Genomic DNA, 20,186 nt, shown 5'->3' on the forward strand with positions numbered 1-20,186 from the left:
GAAGTAGCAATTGCACTTGGTGGCCTTGAGGACTTGAATGATAGAAAGGGATAAAAATGAGAAATACCAAGTGAAAAGCCATGCACTTAAAAGCTAATGAGAACAGTTTCCTAAATATGCTGGGAGTTATCAGAGGGAAGTGAATGGAGTTAAATCCTGCTGGAGGCTGGTCACTAGTGGTGTCCCTTGGGGCTCTGTACTGGGGCCAGTTCTCTTCAATATCTTTCTCAGTGATCTGCATCAGGGGATCAAGTGCACCCTCAGTAAGTTTGCAGACATCACCAAGTCAGGTGTGAATGACCTCAGGTCAGGTGTGAGGAACCTCCTACCTGCTCAAAGGTAGGAAGGCTCTGCAGAGGGATCTGGATATGGGACGACTGGACCGATGGGCTGAGGCCACCTGTAGGAGGTTAAACAAGGCTGAGTGTGGTGTCCTGCACTCGGGGCATAACAAGCCCAAGCAGTACTACAGGTTGGGGGAAATGTGGCTGGAAAGCTGCTGGGTGGAATGGAACAGCGGGGTATTGGTTGATAGTTGGCTGAATATGAGCCAGCAGTGTGCTCAGGTGGCCTGGCTTGTATCAGAAACTGTGGCCAGCAGGACTGGGGAAGCGATCATCCCCCTGTACTCAGCTCTGGTGAGGCCACACCTCAAATCATATACTGTATTTAGTTTTGGGCCCCTCATTACAGGAAGGACATCGAAGTGCTGGAGCGTGTCCAGAGAAGGGCAGTGAAGCTGGTGAGGGGTCTGGAGAACAAGTCCTACGAGGAGTGGCTGAGGGAACTGGGGTTGTTTAGCCTAGAGAAAAGGAGGCTCAGAGGAGACTTTATCATGCCGTACAGTTACCTTAAAGGAGGCTATAGCAAGCATTTTTATATCCTGTAAGCATTTTTTTCCAATATTAAAATATTGGGTGGAAAAGGTGTGGTTTGCCTGACACAGTGTCACGGTCATGTCATATCACGTGGCAATGGCAGGTTGCTATTTGCGTTGGCTGGTGAGGACACAGGCTTTCTTGGTGGCTGTAGTCGTCGTGTTCTGCTGCAGCACAGAGGGACAGATTGAACTTTCTTGGCAATAACACACCTTCTGGCAATAGGCAAGGATGTGCCTCGGGCCAAAGCTCGAGTTTGGTGTCAATCTGACATATCAAGCTCAGCTCTGCTTGCTGACTGGCACGTTTTTTTATTGTTTCTTATAAGGTTATGCCTAAATTATCCTATTCTTGATTACACCTGCTTCTACCTAGTTGTATTTCTCATAGCACATTCAATGCTACAAGTGCCTCTGTTTCCTTGGTATTCAAGCCTTTTAAAATTGGTAGACCGTCTTTTCTCTGGTATTCTTTAGCCAACTCCAGAGCCGTCAGTTCTTTTAATCTTTTTCCTAAGTACATTCTTCCTGCATCCTGCTCATTTATTTGCTTTCTCTAAACTCGCTCCATGTTGTCTGCATCTCTCTTAATGAGGTGTCTTGAAGTGAATGCAGGATTCCAAGGGTGATTATCATTATTCTTTTTTACCATGCGCAGCAAACAATGCTGGGAGACCCTGGTATTTATAAGGACCTTGTGTTGGATGATAAACAGGGAAAGGAATGATGCCCTCACTGTGTCATAACAAAATGCCTGTGTGTTTACTTTGGTCTTTGCTTCCGTAAATCATTGCAACCTTTTGTCTAATTTGCTATGCACCTTCACCCTGAGGTCTTACACAGCCTGAATGCATGCTGAATTCCACTCTTCTCCTGAGCAGAGGTTTTCATGTGTTCATTTTCTCATTTCACCTGACTGCATTCTTCCAAAGTGAATTGTTTGTAAGTTATTTGTCCAATGGCGTTTTCAGTAAGGATGCACCGAAGGCCAGTAGTGATGAGGCACTGGAGAAAGGAAAAGAGGGGTCAGCATCTGTGGGAAGTTTGGTGACATAGATGGCAGGTTCTTCCAATTGCTTTTCCACAAGTGTTTGAAGAACCTTATTCTATGAATATTCAAAAGGTAAACTGTGTTGGCTGGTGATTAATTTGGAAAACCATGTACTGCTGTTAGTCTTCCCTGACCAGGGGAGCCTGTATACACTCCAAGCACCAAGACAAACTGATCCCCTAGGGCACCCTGTCTGGGAATCTCTCTTGACACTGCTTAGAGGGTGTCAATAGAAGATGAGTGCTTCGGAGTTTAGGGGAGTTCACTCCAGGCAAATTACTGGGAATCATTGTCAGTAGTCACTGAGGTCTCAGAGAGAGAAACTCAAAAACCAAGCACACGTGAAACAACAGCCCTACAGTTATCCACGCATGAACAAACACTCATTGACATATACTTTTCCTGATACTAAGAAATCATATTTTTGCTAATATACAGACACAGAACTGTACCAAACATACATTACCTGCTCCACAGGTTGTAGATGCATAGGTCTTTTGCAAAGCCTTGTATCTCATCCAGAGAGCAAGCTGTGTCAGTGGCGGTACTTGTTGCTGCTCACTGCTGTGTGTAATGATGATGTGAGTGCTAGGAAAAAGATGAAAACTTGAAGAAGGAATATATTTACCTTTATTTTTAGTTTTCCCTTTCCTGTCCCAGTCCCCTTTCTCTGGCCTCTTTGGGATGTAGAGCTAGAAAGCTGGGAAACTTTGAGAAAAACAGAATTCAATTTTTACATTCCTTTTCCTTTTTTTTTTTTTTTTTTTTTTTCCCTCTCTGAATCATTAGTGAAAGTCTTTTTGTACTAAGTTTAAGAATCCTGTAATAATAGCCACATTTCAGTACTTCAGTAAGTGCACATTAGATAACTATGTACAGAAAATGAAGTTATGTAAGTAAAAAACTTACAGCATTGGACACATGACACATCTGTACCAAAAGTCCTATATATAGTATATGTGTCTTTGATGACTCGTGGAGCTATATTGCAATTAATGTATGTAAGGGCATCGTGGTTATTTCTTAGCTTTTTGCTCTAGAAACATGAATTCCTTTTGTCTGAATTATAATGATGGGTCACTATTGTTATTTTATACTCTGGTTTCTAGAAATATGGCCTTCCTTTTTGTTTAGAACTCAACAGCATTGATGCTTTCTATCTTAAATTAATTTCTCTTCAATTTTAGAGGTATGTCAGCAGCCAAAAATAAGCTAAAATACTTTAGTGTGCAGCTCCATCTCTTACTCTAAGTAAATTTATTTTTTTCAAAGGTAAAGATTGTTTTATTTTATCATAAATCCCTGTAACATATTTTCTGTATGCTAACTAAATTATACGGAATGCTTTCCTCTCTCTTAAAGAAGCTGTAAAGTTTAGTTTCAGTGCATTAACTACTGGAAATATTCAACGCTGTACTCTAGTGAAGTAAATACAAGTATGGCAGAGAAGGGAGAGGGGATGGGGAAGTAAAGGTTGTCTTGTACCCCTGAGCAAGGCTGTGACCCCTCTAAGGTGACCCATGGTAAGGTGGGAAGATGAATCCCAACCTTCTGTTGTGTTGTGTTTTGGGCTGTAAAAGGCTATGACCAGGATAGTAACCTGTCTGCTGATGGTGGCTCAAGAGGGGACACCTGCCCTGCACCTGAAGCAGTCATGATGTCCAGGTCCACTTCTCCTGGCGTGCAGGTCCCTGGGAGTCTGCATGAATGAATGATTAGCTCAGGACAAACTATGTGACATGTCCTTGACTGCCAGGTTCTACTTCCCTTTTCTAGGCTGTCAGAACACCTGGCACTTTGGACTTTTCAAATTTTACAGCTGAAGCACCTGCGTGGGTGATTTGGCATGGGGCAGCATCCCCGTGATTCAGTAGTCGCTCCAGGTGCCACCTGAGGGAAGGGGGGCTGTCCCACCTGCTTCTACAGCTGTCCCTGCTGCTGTGCTGCAGGAAGGGTTCCCATGTGTCCTTCTCACTTGTAGTTACTTGGGCATTCCTCATCAGGATGCTGTTCTGCACCTGGCTGGTCTGCTTCCAGCTGCTCTCCTGGGCTCTTGGTGGCTCAGCCAGACCTGGAGCTCCGCATGCCCTGTCCTGATGCAGTACCGTGGCATTGTTCTGTGGCTCCCTGAACAGCCACTGTGCTCCTCTCAGAGGTGGCTGCATTTCACAGGTGGGTAAAGCAAGCCCTTTCCTAGCCGTCAGGTTTTCTGCAGGACAAGCTGTCGTTGGTATAACCATTACCTCTTCCGCCCCCCTCCGCTTGTGGGGACAGCTGCCTGTTTGCTGCTTATGTCGTGTGTCTCCTTGAAATCATTTATAACGATTGACTTTTAATTGTCTTTTAATTGCTTGTTCAGCACTCTGCTGTGGAGCACTGTGCCACTTTCTGACGGCAGGGAGGACCAGCAGTGGGATGTCAGGGTGAGAGGTTGCTGTGCTGGTGTGGTGAGGGATTGATCTGAGGTCCTGGGGATGTTCAGTAGCTCCTAGGAGATGTTCACTTTAATAACATCTCTGGGTGATGAGAAGCAGTGGCATGGAGGGACATGGCAATGACAGGATGATTTAAACAGCTTTTCTGTGCTGCTTCATCTTCGCAGACATCGTAAATCAGATTAGTGTGGGACTGAGGAAAGGAAGGGGGAGAGTAGGGGACAGTGTGGTGGAGGGAGGGCAGAGGGAGCCTGCGTTCATTCCGGTAAGCAGACAGGCAGGCTGATCTTCTCCCACCCCTTCTCTACCGGGCCCTGCTGTCATCTGTGGAGGAAACACCTGAGTCTTCATGCAGGTGGCATTTCACCCACCCCAGCAGCTTCTTCAGTACCTTCCCTGTCAGTGTCTATCTGCCACCATCTGCCATCTCATTTTCCTCCTCCTTACCAGAAACCCCATTCCTTCCCACAGGACCAAAACCCTCATTCCTAACCCACATTCCTACCCTTTTTCCTGCCAGAAAATGTTCTCAAATAACCCCTAACCCTGCAAACATCTTCATGATACCCCGTGTGGATCCCTGTGCAGCAGACACCAGCAGCCGTACCGTGCATTTGTCAGCACGAGGGGTCCCAGGAGCCCTGTGTGGGGACGCTGGCATGTGCCAGCCCCTTGCTCCCCCCCGTGCTGGCACACAGGGGCTGCCTCCCCTCTCCTCCCTGGCACGCACCCTGCTGGGGGTGGCAGTGTGTGACCCGCTCCTCTCTCCTTACAGATCTCTCGCAACCTGGGGAAACTCTACAGTGAAATGATCTTCGTGAATGGCTTTGTCCACTGCGACCCGCACCCAGGCAATGTGCTGGTGAAGAAGTGCCCAGCCTCTGGCAAGGCCCACATTATCCTCCTGGACCACGGGCTCTACCAGGTGTGTAACTGGGGGCGCTTCCAAGGCCCTGTGGGGCTGCCGGTGGGTGTTGGGCTGGAACAGCATACCCAGCTGCAGCCTTGCTCCTCAAAGCCTGCATAAATACATTTTTCCTATTACTCCCATAACCCTCCAAGGGCATCTCCTGGCTCTGAGGTGGGGGATAGGGCATGGCTAGGGGGCACAAGGCTTTCCTCCTTGTTCCCTGCCCTCTGCGAACTTCTGAGGGCTGTGTCTCCCTCCCCAGGTGCTGAGCGAGTCGTTCCGCATGGACTACTGCCGCCTGTGGCAGGCCCTTATCAAGGCTGACATGAAGAGGGTGCAGAAGTACAGCCGGCGGCTCGGGGCAGGGGATTTGTACCCGCTTTTTGCCTGCATGCTCACCGCCAGGTCCTGGGAGTCCGTCAACAGGGGCATTGACCGGTCACCAGTCTCAGCCAGCGAGGTAGGACCTGTGTGCCCTCCCCTGCTGTATGTCCTCCTTCTGGGTACCTTCCCTGTTCTAACCACGTGTATCACTGATACCAGAGTGATACTGGGCAACCCCTGGCAGCTCCATAGCAAATTCTGCCTTGGCAGCTGAGCTAGAGTAAGCCAGGAATTCTTCTACGCTGTGTGTTATAGCGGCTAAACTTAATCTCCCCGTTTTACTTGTCATGGGCTGCTTAAATTTTGTATGATATTTTAATGGCTAAGTGTTCACCGGTTCTGGCAGGAGAAACATTTGTAGATCAACCTTTTCTTAAAATGAAAAGGAGTGTTTAATGCAGCTGTGCAGGGAACCAGCAAGGAGGATAGGGTGAGGTAGAGGAGACATAAAGGCCTAGTGGGAAGATACGAGAAGGATAATGCATTATCACTATTCATGTAAATGACTATCAGCACTGATACAAACTCCTAAAAACCCTCGGAAATTACCTCCCAATCAGAAACCCTATTAACTTGGAGTCAAGGTTGCTTAACTGCAGATTCTGTCAACTCAATCACTACAAATCTAGGAAATTGCCACTTATATTCTCCCCGCTTTCCTATCCACACATGCTGGGATCCTTCTCACGCCTGCTAGCACTCCTGACACACACACATTGCCTTAAGAATAGTAGCAGCCCCTGCCAGCTGTGCTTTTTTTAGAGGTGAGCCTATAGTGATGTGATTTCAGGAAATGGACCAGAGTCTGTAGGGAGAAACATGTTGTATCCTATGGTTTGTTCTTATCTGCACACATTTGTAGCAGATAGAATGAAATTAATTTAAGTAGCATTAAAATATCGTTCTGTGAAATCCTCTCCTGGAAATTCCTTTGGGTTGGTGTTTCGTTTTGATGGATGGGGCTGAATTTGCTGTGCTGGCTCACCATTACGCGCAGCAATGAGTAGGTCGGATACCTGGGGTAACGGAACCCCCTCCCGTAATTTGATTGCTTCCTAGTTGAGTTAATTTTCTGCGTATCAGAAATAATATAATGACTGTTCAGCAGATCTATGCTTGATCTGTGGAGTTCTGGAGCTGGTAGCTCCAGAAGAAAATTCAGAGACACCACAGTGAATTTACACAGAGCTGGCTCCAGTCCAAAAGGCCAGCCTTGAACCTGAGCTCACAAGTGGTGTTTGTCCTAAGCTGGCTCATGTAAGTTATGCAGAGCTGTGGCTGTGGCTGCACGGTGCACTGTGTGGGCTAATGAACTTTGTCAGAGCTGAATTGCTTGTATGGAGCCAACTCTGTTGTCTTGGCCTGTATGACACAATTAATGCTGAAACTGGATAATCCTGCAGCAGATAATGGGGAGCTGAGCAGATTTACTGTGACATTAGGAAATGAGCTGCTGCTTGCCCTTAGTTTAGAGGTGAATTGGAAAGATCGTATCAGCAGCAAGAGCCAAGTGCCCCTGTAGGCAGGTGCCATCAGCACAGAGCTCGGGTGAATGTGCTTGAGGATGGATTGGCAGCAGAGTGGTCTGAGAGACAAGTAAACCCTCCTGATACAATATCTTAGCTGTAGTGTGCTATGTCCAGCCTGGGGCACTGCCTCTTGAGAAAGGTTTGATGAAAGTGGGAGAGGCCAGTGGGGAGCTACAAGGACTGATGGTCAAGCAGATGCAACTCATGAGCTAAGGCTGAGCAAGCTAGGGCAGAAAAAGTCCAGAAGAGTGCAGGCTGAGGGCAGATGTAAGTGGGATTTTCAAATCTGGTAAAGACAGATTGCAAACACGACAAGAAATAATGGGTTTAAAGTTCAGCTAAGGAGATTTTGGTAATAACACGAGTAAAGCAGGATCTAATGGCAAGGCCAGAGAGATGCTGGTGTGGATGGTCTGGGGAGGATGCGGGTCACATCACTGGAGGGTTTTAAGAGCAGGCTAGGCAAACGTGTGAGGGTTGCCATAGGTGTAGTTGTTCCTGCCTTGAGCCAAGGCCGGGCAGCTGACTGCCCAGGGTGGCTGCTAGCCTTATCTCATCAGATTTTGTTTGTGTTTTGTTGCATCCTGCAGCAGCCTCTGCGACTGCAGCCAAGGGGCTTTTCTCAGGTCCTGTGGCATAGCTCATTTCTTCCTCCGTGCACAGGCTTCACCCTTCACAGAAAATGACAGGTCTGATGACAGATCTTGTGGTTGCTTTGTGATGTGTACAAACAGCTGGAGCTAAAAATAAAAAGGAAAGAAATAGAAAAGAAAATCTATGCATGGAAAATAAAGTAGCCTCTGCAGTGATGCTGGCAAGGATGAGAGATAAGAATATCAGGAAGGAATTTTCTGCCAAGAAATACTGGAACAAAACATTTAACGTTTAGGAGAGCTAAGCATCTTCTTGCTGAAGATTTGTGTGTTAGATTGGTGATGGAGGCAGGACAGAAAGATTTATGTGTCGACACCAAAACTAACATGATGGTGTGTAAACTGGATACACCTCTGACCATCATGGCCTGCACACGAGATTTGTGTGGGTCTTTTCCTCTGTAATAAGTCTGAAGTTCACAAAGGGTGGGTGTCACATCCCGTACCATGAAATACAGACCTGCCATCGCTCACTCCACAGAAGAGAAGGTTTTAGAGCTGTCTTCTCTCCCCCACAGAGGAGCCTCACTCCCTGTAAGAAGTCATTTACTACCCTTTGCATGTGTCTTGCTGGTTTCTGGAGATTTCAGGTGTTCCAGGGACTTTTTTTGGATTTCCTCATATGGGTCTAGATGGACCTGTAGCCTGACACAGATGGCAGTTCTGTGGTCTTTTGGGTTAGCATAAAAGTCTGCACAATGCCTTCACACCTCCACTGAGCTGCATTGAAGACAGGGGACTAAGCTAAGCTTAGAAAAGAGCTCCACTGGTATATCATGAAGCCATCAGTTGCATGGGACAGCAAAATGCACATGGCAGGGAGCAGCCTGCTTGTCCTTGCAGCATGCCCGACCTCCCAGGCAGTCCTGTGGTACTTGCAGCACTGCCAGCATTGGGTCTGTTGAGGTGAGACTCAGTCAGAAAGCTGCAAGGGCAGTAATGAAACGGTGGTGTGGTCTGCCTGGGCCAAGAGCTGAGATAGCAACAAACGCCCTGTTCTCCTGAGAGACTGTTAATGCTGCCTGTAAGGTGAAGGGGCCTTATCTCACTGAAGGGCAGGTGGAATATAGCAAGAGTGCTGTGTGCCTGTGCAGTGAGTGCTGGGGACAGCCAGCTGCCTGCTGCAAAACAGCAGGAAGAGCTCTTTAGCACCTGGCCGAGTCATGGTCTGGCAAAACGCTGTCTCCTCCTGCCAAATCTCGGCTGCGTCTGGACAGGGGTTTCCCGTGCACTCTCAGCTTCTCTCTCCTTTCTTTCTGGCATGGCCTGGCTGACTGCAGGATGTGGAGATCCGGTCCAATGCTGCTGCTTACCTACCCCAGATCACCCAGCTCCTCAACAACGTGCCCCGACAGATGCTGCTGCTGCTGAAGACCAACGACCTGCTAAGGGGGATCGAGTCAGCCCTGCACACGCGGGCCAGTGCCAGCTCCTTCCTCAACATGTCTCGCTGCTGCATCAGAGCTGTTTCCACGTGAGTGTCTTCTCCAGGCGCCGGGGCCCAGACATGGAGCAGCCTCCAGATCAGGAGGGCTGGCTGCTCCCTGGGAGCCAGGAGCCAGCAGGCCAAGGGCCAGTCCTGAGCAAGGCAAGCAGGGCAGGCCCTGTGATGCTGACCAGGTTCAACCAAAAGTCCATATCATAATGCAACATCATGGGGATAAGGCAGGTCCAGGGGCAAAGGAGGAAGCTGACCTATAGGGCAGGCAGAGTGGTTGCCAGACAGGTCTGTAGGGACAGGACAGGGCTGAGGTTAAGCCAGGAGGTCAGTGTGCTCATACCTAAGTACTCCTCCAGTACTGGGCAGGCACTGAAGGCCCAGGCCTCAGCTCAGAGAATGCTGAGCCTATAAGCAGAGTGTGTGGAGGAGGCCCCAGGCTAGCCAGAGCCATGAAGGCATATTAGGGCCCTCCACTCAGGGCCCTGACAAGGCCTGACTTGGATCTTGACCTCTTACCCTTAGCAATGGACCCTTCCCACTCATTAGAGCATCTGCTGAGGTCTGACCCCTACTCAGTTACACACCTCTTTCTGTGCTGTTCTTGCTGCCATCAGCCTCTCCACAGGGCAGGTGTGTGACCCTGCAGCTGGGGACAGGGATGGAGGTGCAGCCCGTGGGATAAGGTTTTAGGGTTTGGCCCTGTAACCCAGAAGAGGGCAGGGTGCCCATTACAAGCATCCGCACTGGGAAGTATTTGTGGGTAGGAAAGATCTGCCAGTTCGCTGCTGCCTGCTTCTGCAAGGTGTCGGGGCTGACTGTGACAATGAGGCTGGTGTTCAATACCCAGGAACAGGAATCAGGCAGCTGATTTCCACCTGTGAGTCAATTCATTCCCCCTACCTCAGGTTCCTCCTCCTTGCAGAAGAAATAACTGCAGTTTGTCTGAATGGTGAGAGAAATGCAAGGCCCAGTTAACCTTTGCTTCTAAAGAAAGGGGGAGAGTTACTTTTCTTGGAACCAGTGTGTCAGGATTGTTGGACTCCTACGAATGTACTACCAGGAAGGGCTACAGGGGTGTAGCCGTGGCCCAGGCTCACTACATGCAGTGGGAAGGGAGCTGGGCTCACGCAGGAGCAGGCTGACTCTTCTGCCAGATTTGTGCCAGAAAGGGAGTCCCCAGCTCCTCAGGAGCATCTCCTTGGAGAAAAGCCCTACTCCTGGGGGTCCCCACTGGTGGTGACTCTCCAGGAGTGGGACAGTCGCCTCCCCTGGGGGGGGGTGGTTGTACTGGGGCTGCAGGACAGGCTGCCTTCCTGTCAGGCTGCGTCCTGCCGGAGCTAACGTGGCTGTTTCTCTGTTTTGTTCTAGGTATCAGAGGAGCAAGAGTCACTCACTTTACAGGAGGGTGCAGATCTCACTCACAGAAGGACTGAGCCTGTGGCAGATCAACCTGTATGAACTCTTCCTGTGGCTGAAGGGGTCCCGGCTGGGGAACTGGGTCATTGCTCTCCTGAGCTGGATGCACCATTCCACATACTGACACGAGCTGGTGGGAGAGGCCTGGCTGTTCCCTCTCTCACTGCTGCTCTCCACGGCACATTTGCCTTTCTGACTGTTTCTGTCTATCCCGTGGGCTATTTTTGGGTCTCGTTCCTTGTTACATGCTGCACTGTCCTTGCATGTTACAGCATTAGCTCTCTCTGTGGCAGCAAGAGGTGGAGTAGGTACCAGGGCTCTGCTGATTTATGGGTTAGGAAAGGGAGGCGTGGAGTACCGTGTGTCAGGAAGGGCATGGTGCTTTCTCTCCCCCTTTGAACAGGGGAAATTCCACACAGATTCCAGTGGAACTGCACTGGAAGCAAAAGCCTTTCCTCAGCTCTTTCTTAAACGATCCTAAAAAAATTAAGAGAATCACAGCCCTGCCTAGAATGCCCCAAAACATTTGTCTGACCCTCAGAGAAAGCTGGTATATCCCTTAAAAATCCGATAGGGTTTATATTAGTTATTGCAGAGTCTCCCTGCAAGTGCCTGTGTGTTTCTGGACTTTCCCAGGTCCATTTCTTTGCAGTTGAAGTGGGGGAAGGGGACAGTGGTCCTTCTTCTTTTCCAGGATTCAGGGAAGGCAGGAAGGATGACGACTCAGGGCTCTGAAACTGCTGGTAATGTATGTGTACTGTACAGCGCTGCCACACAGCAAAATAAATGTGTTGCATCAAAGACATTTGTGGGAGGGATGCTGGCTGTACATTCCGGGTGACATTGTGGCCTCTGACCTCTGTCCTGTTCCCATTTCTCCATGGAGTGAGTGATGCCAGGCAGTACTTGTTAACTCCTTGCAAGTCAAATGAAAAGCCATCTTGCTCTGTCCTCTGCTCAAAAGGTTTGTCCCACAGCTGGGTCCTCTGGTGCTGTGTCAGATGTGTTGGGATGGGCTGGGGTGTTTTCTCCTGGAGGACACACCGCTCCTTGCCTCCCAGATCCGTGCTGAGCCTGCCTCCTCCCTGGCTGCAGCACATCTGTGAGACATCATCATCGAGCATTGGCACATCGAGCATTTCGCCTCGTCCCTGCCCGTGACATCTCACTGCTCCTGCCTCAGATGAAAACCTGCCACTTGCTCGGTGGTGCAAGTGACGGGTCTGATGGGTCTGATTCAGCAGCTATGGGATGGCCACTAAGAAGCCCTGCCCAGAGGCCTCTCTTATGCCAGCCGTACTTGGGATCCTGGGAGACAGCCCTGCTGCTTTTGAGGATTCCTGTAGTCCACAAGATGGAGGTGGCTGCTGAGATCATTTCAGCTTTTTCATAAACAGTCTTGGTGAAAAGCGGCTTACATGCAGGGCACAAAGGATGGGCTGGGAACACCCCTTTGCTGCCAGCAAGCTTGCTCAGCAGAGGTGTGTTACTCAGGCACCAGGCTGTGCCTGAGTGTAAGTCCCAAGAAGAGTGTGTGCTGTCTCCATTTGCACGCAGTTTCCCAGTCTGCACAGGTGGCTCCTCACCTTGCAGCGTGTCTGCTTGGGTGTGAGGGGAATCAGGGGGCAGAAGTGGGGGTTTGTGTGTCTGTCAGTCCTCAATGGCTCTTTTTGGCCCTGTGGGAGAGGGGAGGGATGTAATGCACAAAAGGTACCTGGCTGCATGAGTGCTTGGGCATGAGGAAGGAGGGAGTGGGGAAGCCTGGCTTACAGCAGCGACTGCCTGCGTGCCCACGCACAGACAGCTGCCTCGGGGCTGTCAAAAAGTGGTGTGTGATTGGCAGAGCTGTCGATGGGGAATTACTGAACGTGGGGTTTTGGTCTCCTATGCAGTCAATTGCCTGACCCTGGTGTTAACTCTCTGATCTCTTCCCATGAGGGGGACAGAGGCAGGAGTGACGTGCTGCCTCATCTTTGCTAAGAGCAAAAAAAGAAGCCTAGGTAAGACCAAATGTCCTTGCAAAGCTTGTCCCCAGCCGGTGCAGTGACAGATCAGTGATTCCCCATGCTTGTGGGTTGTGCAATGGTGTCAGGGACTGGACTGGAGGTAATTGCAATGGTGAGACTCCTGAGTCAACAAGGAGTCACAGGGTTAGTGGTCCTGCAGCCTGGATGTGAGTAATCTTTGCTTATGTGAGCAGTCCTGCTGAATCAGTGCCTCTCTTGGGTAATTACAGCTGGGAGGCTGGCTGCTGTGGGTGGGCCTGTCTTGTTCTCTTTAGAGGTAGAGCTCTGCTTGAAAAATTGCTCAGGTGCACTCAGGGAAGTCTGGGAGACCCTCTAGTGATGGTGACCCACTGCGCAGCCCCTTGTAGCTGCCCCTGCAAATCTCCTTACTTACCCACGTCTGTGTATAATGCCCAGAGCACTGCTTGGGCCTCTCAAACGTCTGTAGGAAAGCTCATCCCTCAGCAGGACCCTGCTCATGCAGCACCAGCCACACAACTGCTAGCGATGCCGCTTTCAGGGTGCAGGCTCTAAAAGTGGATGGGAACCAGCAGCTCCTCAAACTCGTTTTTGGCAGCAGAAAGCAGGGTGGATTTGAAAGAGCTTTGTCTATTGACATTATTCTCTGCCGGGAGGCTGCGGGCTGCGGAATTAGCAGTGGGGCTCCTCAGTCAGTTTCGCTCAGCTCTCACCATTCCCACAGTCAATCAATGAGGGTTTGCCTGAGGAAAGAACAAGCAAACACCCCGCGTTTGACCCTTTAACATTCCTGCCTTGTCTTTTCGCTGAAAGCTCGCAAAGGTGAATGTGTTAAAAGGGTTTTGAAAAGACACCTCCTCATCCCAGTTGTGGTTGTCAAACACGGGTAACCTGGATCAGCTCTGTGCACTTGGCCTTTCCTTGCAGCCTGAATTTATTGGAGTTCTCACCACCAGCAAATGCCGGCTCTGCTGCTCTGCTCGCAGGCGGCATGGGGCTGCGCTCTGGCTGGGTTCAACTGTGAATGAACTGAAATTTCACAGTGCTCCCGCATGGTCCAAGCACTAAACGCGTGTCGTGAAGCAGACTCCTGAACCCACAAACTCCTTCTGAGGACTGATGAGGGGTGTGGTTGAGCTGAGGCCAGAGACACCAAAATGATGGGCAACTTTCAGCTCCCGTGGTGTGAAATCCTACGTTGTAGCCTGGTAAAGTCTCACTTCTGAATGTGCTCTGAAATGCTGAGGCAGCAGCAGCCATTTCAGCTGGTACTTAAACATGCATCATTGGGTTGGCTGGAGGTGGAAAGGGGATAGTCAGGGTAAATGGTGTTATCAAGTAAAACTGTGCAGGAATTTAGGGTAGGAAGTGAACAGGCTTTTTTTGTATCCACCTGAAAAAAAAAATAAAGCATTAGTCCAGGCTAACCAGCACAGCCTTTACCTAACACATCCAACGAACTTTAATGATGACAGGTAGGTGGCATACAGATTTGCAGATCAGGGCTGCAGGGTGCCCTCTGCCATCTCACAGGGACGCATGAACCCAGTGCAGTCGCAGCGTAGAGGCTTTCCAGATGAATCACTGCTCGCATCCTGTAGCAAATACACCAAGCCCGGCATGCAGCCTGGCCAGCACCAAAGTCATTCCCTTTCCAAATGACTCCCCTGGGGTCACTGGGGCTGCTTCCTAATGCATCTCTAGGCAGAGCTCTTGCCCCCTGCCACTCTTCTCTCTATGTCCTCCCCCCATGTGTGTCCCTGGATGCGCCACAGCCGCTCCGTGCTGTGTCTCAAGCTGTGCTAGGTGCAGTCAGCCTGCGAGGCCCAAAGGCTTTCTGCTCCTGATCGCCAGTCCTTGGGCACTGCCAGATGGATGGGGTAATGCCCATCCTGCCCCTGCCTCCTGCAGGAGGAACCAGCCTCGGCTGTTTTGCCATGGCAGGGTGGTGGCCAGGCTGTTAATAGCAGTGGTGGCAGCCCTGCCAGGCAGCAGGCAACTCTTAGAAGGGCAGTGTGAGGATCTCTGTGATGTTGCATGCTCCCAGCAGTTTTATTTTCCTAGTGTGGGTTGGGGGTTTGGGGCTGGGACGGGGGGAGGGTTGAGGAAAGGAAAGAACAAAAGTATAGAAGTGCTCCCTCCCTCCCTATTTTGTTAGTAAATACCAAAAAACAGCGTGACTGTAAACTCATTTGTGATCTTTAAAAGCTCCTGGATTGCTCTGCCTTTTGTTTTGCAGGTCACCCAGACACTGGCAGGCGCGCTGAAGGGTTCCCCCTCACTCCCACAGCCCCACGTGCCACTGCGGCGCGGCGTGATGCTGAGTGAGGCACAGCCCTTTGCAGGCAGCTCTGAGCCTTTTTTTGGCTCCGTCTCCGTGGAGCTTTCATGTGGCTGCTTCTCTCCCTCCCCCAGCTGGGACTCGTGGGCTTTTCTAAGCTTTTTGTTCCAGCTGGTCAGCCAGCAGCCGTCTCTTGCTGGGGATGACAGGCTGGCACATGCGAAGCCCCCGGCTGGAAGGGGATGCTGGGCCTGCCTCGGCTCCCTGTGGTGCGGGGCTGAGGCGGCCTGGCCCTGCAGGGCAGCTTTCTTGTCTGCCTGGTGTGGGGCTGGCCCTCCATCAGCCCTATCAAGGTGCCCAGGGGCTAGGGTCATCCTCGTCACTCCAGGAGTTGCTCAAAATCTGCCCCAGACTGTAAAAGAGCTGGACAGCAGGAGAGTGGCATTAGTAAATCATAAATCACCCTCCTGAGAAAAATCATCCTTCCCAAGTGTCATAGAGGTGACCACAAGGCCTCCTGCCTTTTTACTCTGGTAAGTGTCACTAGGACCTTCCTGCTGAAAAGAAAACCTACCAGCAAAGTCACGGCCCTGCTGAAAAGGAGCAAGGAAGGGTTGTGGAGGTTGTGGTAGACCCCACACAAACATGAGCTCACAGTGACCTGTCACTGGGACCCGTGGAAACCACATCCAGGGCTACATCAGGAGCGTGGCTGGTGAGGCTGCTTGTTGTCCTCTGCTTGGTGCTGATGAGTCCTCACCTGAACCAGCGCCCTCTTTTGGGTCTCTCAGGTTGAGAGAGATGGGCTGCATCTGATGGAGGGCTAGTGGCATGGCCAGGACCTACTGCCCATAGCCTGCAAGAGAGATGGGCTTGTTTAGGCTGGCAAAGCAGCAGCGAAGGGATAATCTGATAACAGCCAGCAACTCTCTGAAAGGGAGTCAGAGAGACAACAGAGCCAAACAAGGGCTGGCGGCCACAAGTTATGGCTTGGACAGTTAGATTCGACACAGGGAAGAACTTCCCCACCCAGGGTTTATCTTTGCTCTGAAGTGATGCCCAGGCCAATGCTTGCCAGCTATTTCACTTGCAGACTGGGGCTGTGAGCTTGGGTGTCCCGGCCAAAAGCCAGGCTGGGTAGCCCACCTTGCAGCTTGAATCAGTCAGGAACTTCTCAGATCCTTCCTGGGTAAAACCCACGTGTTGTGGTGCTTTCATGTGCAGGGGCTGCATGCTGCTCTCCAGGATCCTTCTGTGGGCCCGTTCGTTCGCACCAGGGCTGCCTCAGGCTTTAAACCAGGAGTAAATTCTGCATGCATACAGATAAAGGCTGCTTGAGCGAGCTGGAGGGATGTGAAGTGACCTTTGTGTAATGGGAATTGGGGCCCACGGAGAAAGCATTAGGTATTTCTCTGGCTGAGGGCATTTGGTCTTGTTCTGCCAAGAGCTGCGCCCAGCTGAGAGACCTCTCCTGCCTGGCCTTGGATCCTTGGGAGGCTGCAGCCAGTTCTCCGAGGGGTAGCGATCCAAGTCTCTGTCATCTTCAGGGATCACTGCAGTGTGTTTGCCCTCGGCTAAGCTTGAAGGAGCCCTGCAAGCTGCAGCTCAGGCAGGAGATGATTGTGCACTTATCTGTGCTGCTTCCACTGAACCTGTGACACACTCGGCAGCACCAGCCTCCTCCTGCAGGAGTCTGAGTGCAGCTCAAGGTGACGCTTTCAAAGGGGAACAGCCTTCCTGGGTTGGCTTGTGTGACCTGGAGAGCTTCCCTCTGGTTTCAGTCCTCCATGGCACTTCAGATCAGTGACAGTGTCAGACCACTGGCTGTGGTCTTTGCACAGATTTCACCTCGACCCAACTTGGCTGTAACCCAGATATTTTGATTTTTGGTGTTCTGGTGAAAACTGCTCATTCAGTCTGCACAAGCAATATGGAGTAAGGAGGAGCTTTTTTTTTTTTTTTTAAATAAAAATAAAAATATTTATTTTATTCTATTAATTCTGATTTGATTCAGGTTCTTCTTTGCAGAGGCTACTTTTCTCCACTCTGATAAATACGAGCATAAATAACGCTCACAAAGCTCCTTCCTATAACCAGAGCAGTGCAAAGAAGGGACAAGAATTAGGTCTAACCTCACAGGACCTGTCTGCATGCACCAGGTCAGCTGCTGGCGGTTTGCAGCCCTGCAGTCGCAGGCTCAGAGTGGATATAAGCAAGCAAGCAAGCAAGCAAATGCCTTTCCAGGGTGGCTGTCCCTGTGGGCTGTCGGCTGTGGTGCTTGGCCACAGGAACCTGCTGTCCTCTCAGCCGACTGCCTAATAGCGCCTCTGACTTTAATAAACCAAAGACAGAAGAGATTACTAAATGGTAGCTAATAAACAAAGTGACACGCATGAAGTCTGGTGATATAATATTGCTCTTAAAGAAAGTATGATAAATAGTAATCATGGTCATTGTTATTACTGTCTTGTCCTTCAGCAGGCTTAAACTATCCATCATGCTGATAAGGCTGAAAGGAACACCCGGCAATATAAGATGCATATATCACGGGGCTGGCTGCCTGCGCTGCGCCCAGTCTGCACTGGGACTGCGTTTGCTCCTCTCCATTATGGGGCCAGCAGATAAATTGGAGCAGAAGCGAAGCAGGGAGAGCCAGCCCACAGAGCCACCATTTGCAGAAGATCAGTGCTGAAACAGCTGCTCTGCAACAGAAAGCATGGAGGCCTGAGCAGTGGGGTGGCATGGGCTGGGGATTGATTTTGGTGTAGCAACACCCAGAGAACACATGGGTGTGAGCTGGACCAGCAAAGGGAGGAAAGTGGATTGATTTATGTGGGGTGGGCAGCCAGCTAAGTGTTGTAGCTCTGCTAACTGCAGGCAGGCCGAACTGCCAGTTTAATGGGAGAAGGGTAACCCTGGGTAAATTGTACATGAGTTTTCAACGGCATGCCCAGCGAATAAGAGTCACTAAAGATGAGGACAGGACCAAGAGCTGAATGGGCTGTGCCAGGTGCCGGCAGGGGCCTGTGCCCTGCTGTTTGCCCATCAGGCCCGGTGTCTCAGGCAGGGTGGGCTGGTGGGCCTGCTGAGCCTCACTGTCCACCTCTGCGTGCCCTCACTGCAGCAGGCTCCGCAGGCTGGCCACCCTCTGGGACACCCAGCGTGTTCCCCCGGCAGCCACCGAGGCAGTTTTATGGCCTTGGTGCTGGACTGGGGCCGACGGCCTTCCCCGGCCGCCCGTTCGCTGCAGCGCTCGCCTGGGATGAGTGGCCCCGTCCGTCGGCGCCGCGCAGAGGTGAGCGTGGCTGCGATTATGAATGCGCTTCTTGTTTGTCTTTTCTGTGCTGAAATCCTGTCAGCGAGGAGAAGCGATAATAACATGCTATTAAGTTCTTTCTGGATAATGTAATTCAGGAGTCAGGAGGCAGTTTGGTCATTTATGCCTTTGAAAAGCTCAGAATAATTTTCAGTGTCATTATCTTCCCTTTTAAAGAGCCCGTCTCAAACATCAATACATGGAGCCCCTCTCCTCACCACCCCACACTTGCTTTTGTGGTTTTCTCCCACCTTTTGTTCTTGTTTTCTCTTAAGTTTTCAGGGATTTTGTTTTTTGTTTCCAGTCAGCCACACGCCATGAAACACATACTGCACCCAATTTTCCTGTTATATATTTATTTTTTTGAAGCTTTTTTTTTTTTTTTTTTTTTTTTTTTTTTTGTTTGGGGTCTGGGAGCTCACTCCAATTTTATTTCACAGCTCTGGACAGGGGCTGATGAGTGGCTGCTGCGTGGCCCCGAGACGCCGCTGAGCCCCGGGCAGCCATGTGTGTGCCCAGCACGCTGGGCACGGCCTCGGCAGATGCGAGACGTGGAGTGTGGTGCATCCTTAGGTGCTTTCCTCATTTTTTTGTCAAGCGTATGCTTCAGTGTAAGTGGTTAATGGGCATTTTTGCCCTGAAATAGCCCCCAGGATAGGGAGCACAACGGCTCCTTCCAGATGCAACTTCAACACCAGCTTACGCTGCGGGCATGAAAACAGACAGCTGTCTCCCAGTGAATGCAGGAAAAATTACTACCCAGAACTGGGGCAGGAAAACAATCCAGCTCCTCTCCTGCATGCACAGGGTGCCAACGAAAAGGAGATTTTTATTCATTAAATTAATTGGCAACGATCTGTGAAATGACAGTCTCGATCTTAAGTTTGTTTCTAGTTTTGGAAAGCATCCTAGCCATTCTGTTTTTAGAAGAAGAAGGTACATGACTCTTTCCATTTTTGGTGCTCTGGCAGTGCTGTTTCTGTGCAAATAGGAGGGCTAATGCCTTTCCATAGGCTGCCTTCTGCCTTCAGAAGGGAAATGGGGTCTCCCAGGCAGATACAGAAGATCTGCGGGGAGCAGGAGGGAGTCACATCCATTATTAATTCTGGTCCATATTGTTCAGCAGCTTCTGAAGGAGCTGACTGGCACTCACATCCAAACGAAATCAGTGCTGTAGTACGGATGTGACCTGGCACAAGCTTATTTGCGGAGGTTGTGGGAAGTCTTGCACAGGGAGCAGGAGCATTAGCAGCACAGCATGGCCTCATTAGGGAGCTGGCCTGGCATTGTTAGCACAGGGCATGCAGTCTCCTTCGGACAGGTGCTAGCCGGTAGTTCCAAGAAGGGAAAACACATGAGAACAAACGTTGCAACGAATGCAGCTGGTCCCAGACAGCCATGTGCTCTGACTGCCCAAAGGCTATGGGAGCAGGGACCCGGTGCTTGCCCAGCTGTGATGGCTGTGCCTGCTTCCATCACCAGCCAGCTCCCTGCTTCCCATGCCAGTGCAAGTGCCCTCATGAGCGTGGGGGCTATGAAATGGTTCCTGCGGCCTGCTCCCAGCAAGGAGCCAGGGTCAGACAGAGGGCTCGGCACTGCTGCAGGACCTGCCAGGCTGGGAGGGCTCATCAGCTCCCTCCAGGCTGCAGGGAGACCAAGCAGCTTCTGTCACCTTCTGACATGGCCACATAGTGCCATAGAAAGCATGGAGAGTGTGAAGTCTGCGGATTGTGCAATGCTCCAGCTTCTGCTGCTGAGAGAGGCCTGTCCAGGACATTCCTGCAGCACTACAAGAACAGGGGCCAAGGCAGCTGTGTGCTCAAGGTAGATGAGCTCAGCGAGGGCATGATGTTCAGCTCCCCTTCACTTTTGCATTTGCTTTAGATAATAACACCCTGTGCGGGGTCC

At 50.6% G+C, this 20,186-nt stretch overlaps 1 protein-coding gene across 1 annotated transcript in view; it reads left to right on the forward strand.

Annotated features, from left to right (window-relative positions):
- Positions 1 to 11,435, forward strand: part of ADCK1 (aarF domain containing kinase 1) — a 76,423-nt gene extending 64,988 nt beyond the window's left edge. Inside the window, exons 7-10 of the mRNA XM_032188650.1 lie at positions 5,139 to 5,288; positions 5,536 to 5,733; positions 9,120 to 9,313; positions 10,649 to 11,435. Coding sequence (XP_032044541.1) covers positions 5,139 to 5,288; positions 5,536 to 5,733; positions 9,120 to 9,313; positions 10,649 to 10,820 — 714 coding nt within the window. The 3' untranslated portion in view covers positions 10,821 to 11,435. The remainder of the gene's footprint in view (positions 1 to 5,138; positions 5,289 to 5,535; positions 5,734 to 9,119; positions 9,314 to 10,648) is intronic.
- The last annotated feature ends 8,751 nt before the right edge of the window (positions 11,436 to 20,186 follow it).

The sequence above is a fragment of the Aythya fuligula genome, chromosome 5, assembly GCF_009819795.1.
Source record: "Aythya fuligula isolate bAytFul2 chromosome 5, bAytFul2.pri, whole genome shotgun sequence".
Classification (NCBI taxonomy): Eukaryota; Metazoa; Chordata; class Aves; order Anseriformes; family Anatidae; genus Aythya; species Aythya fuligula.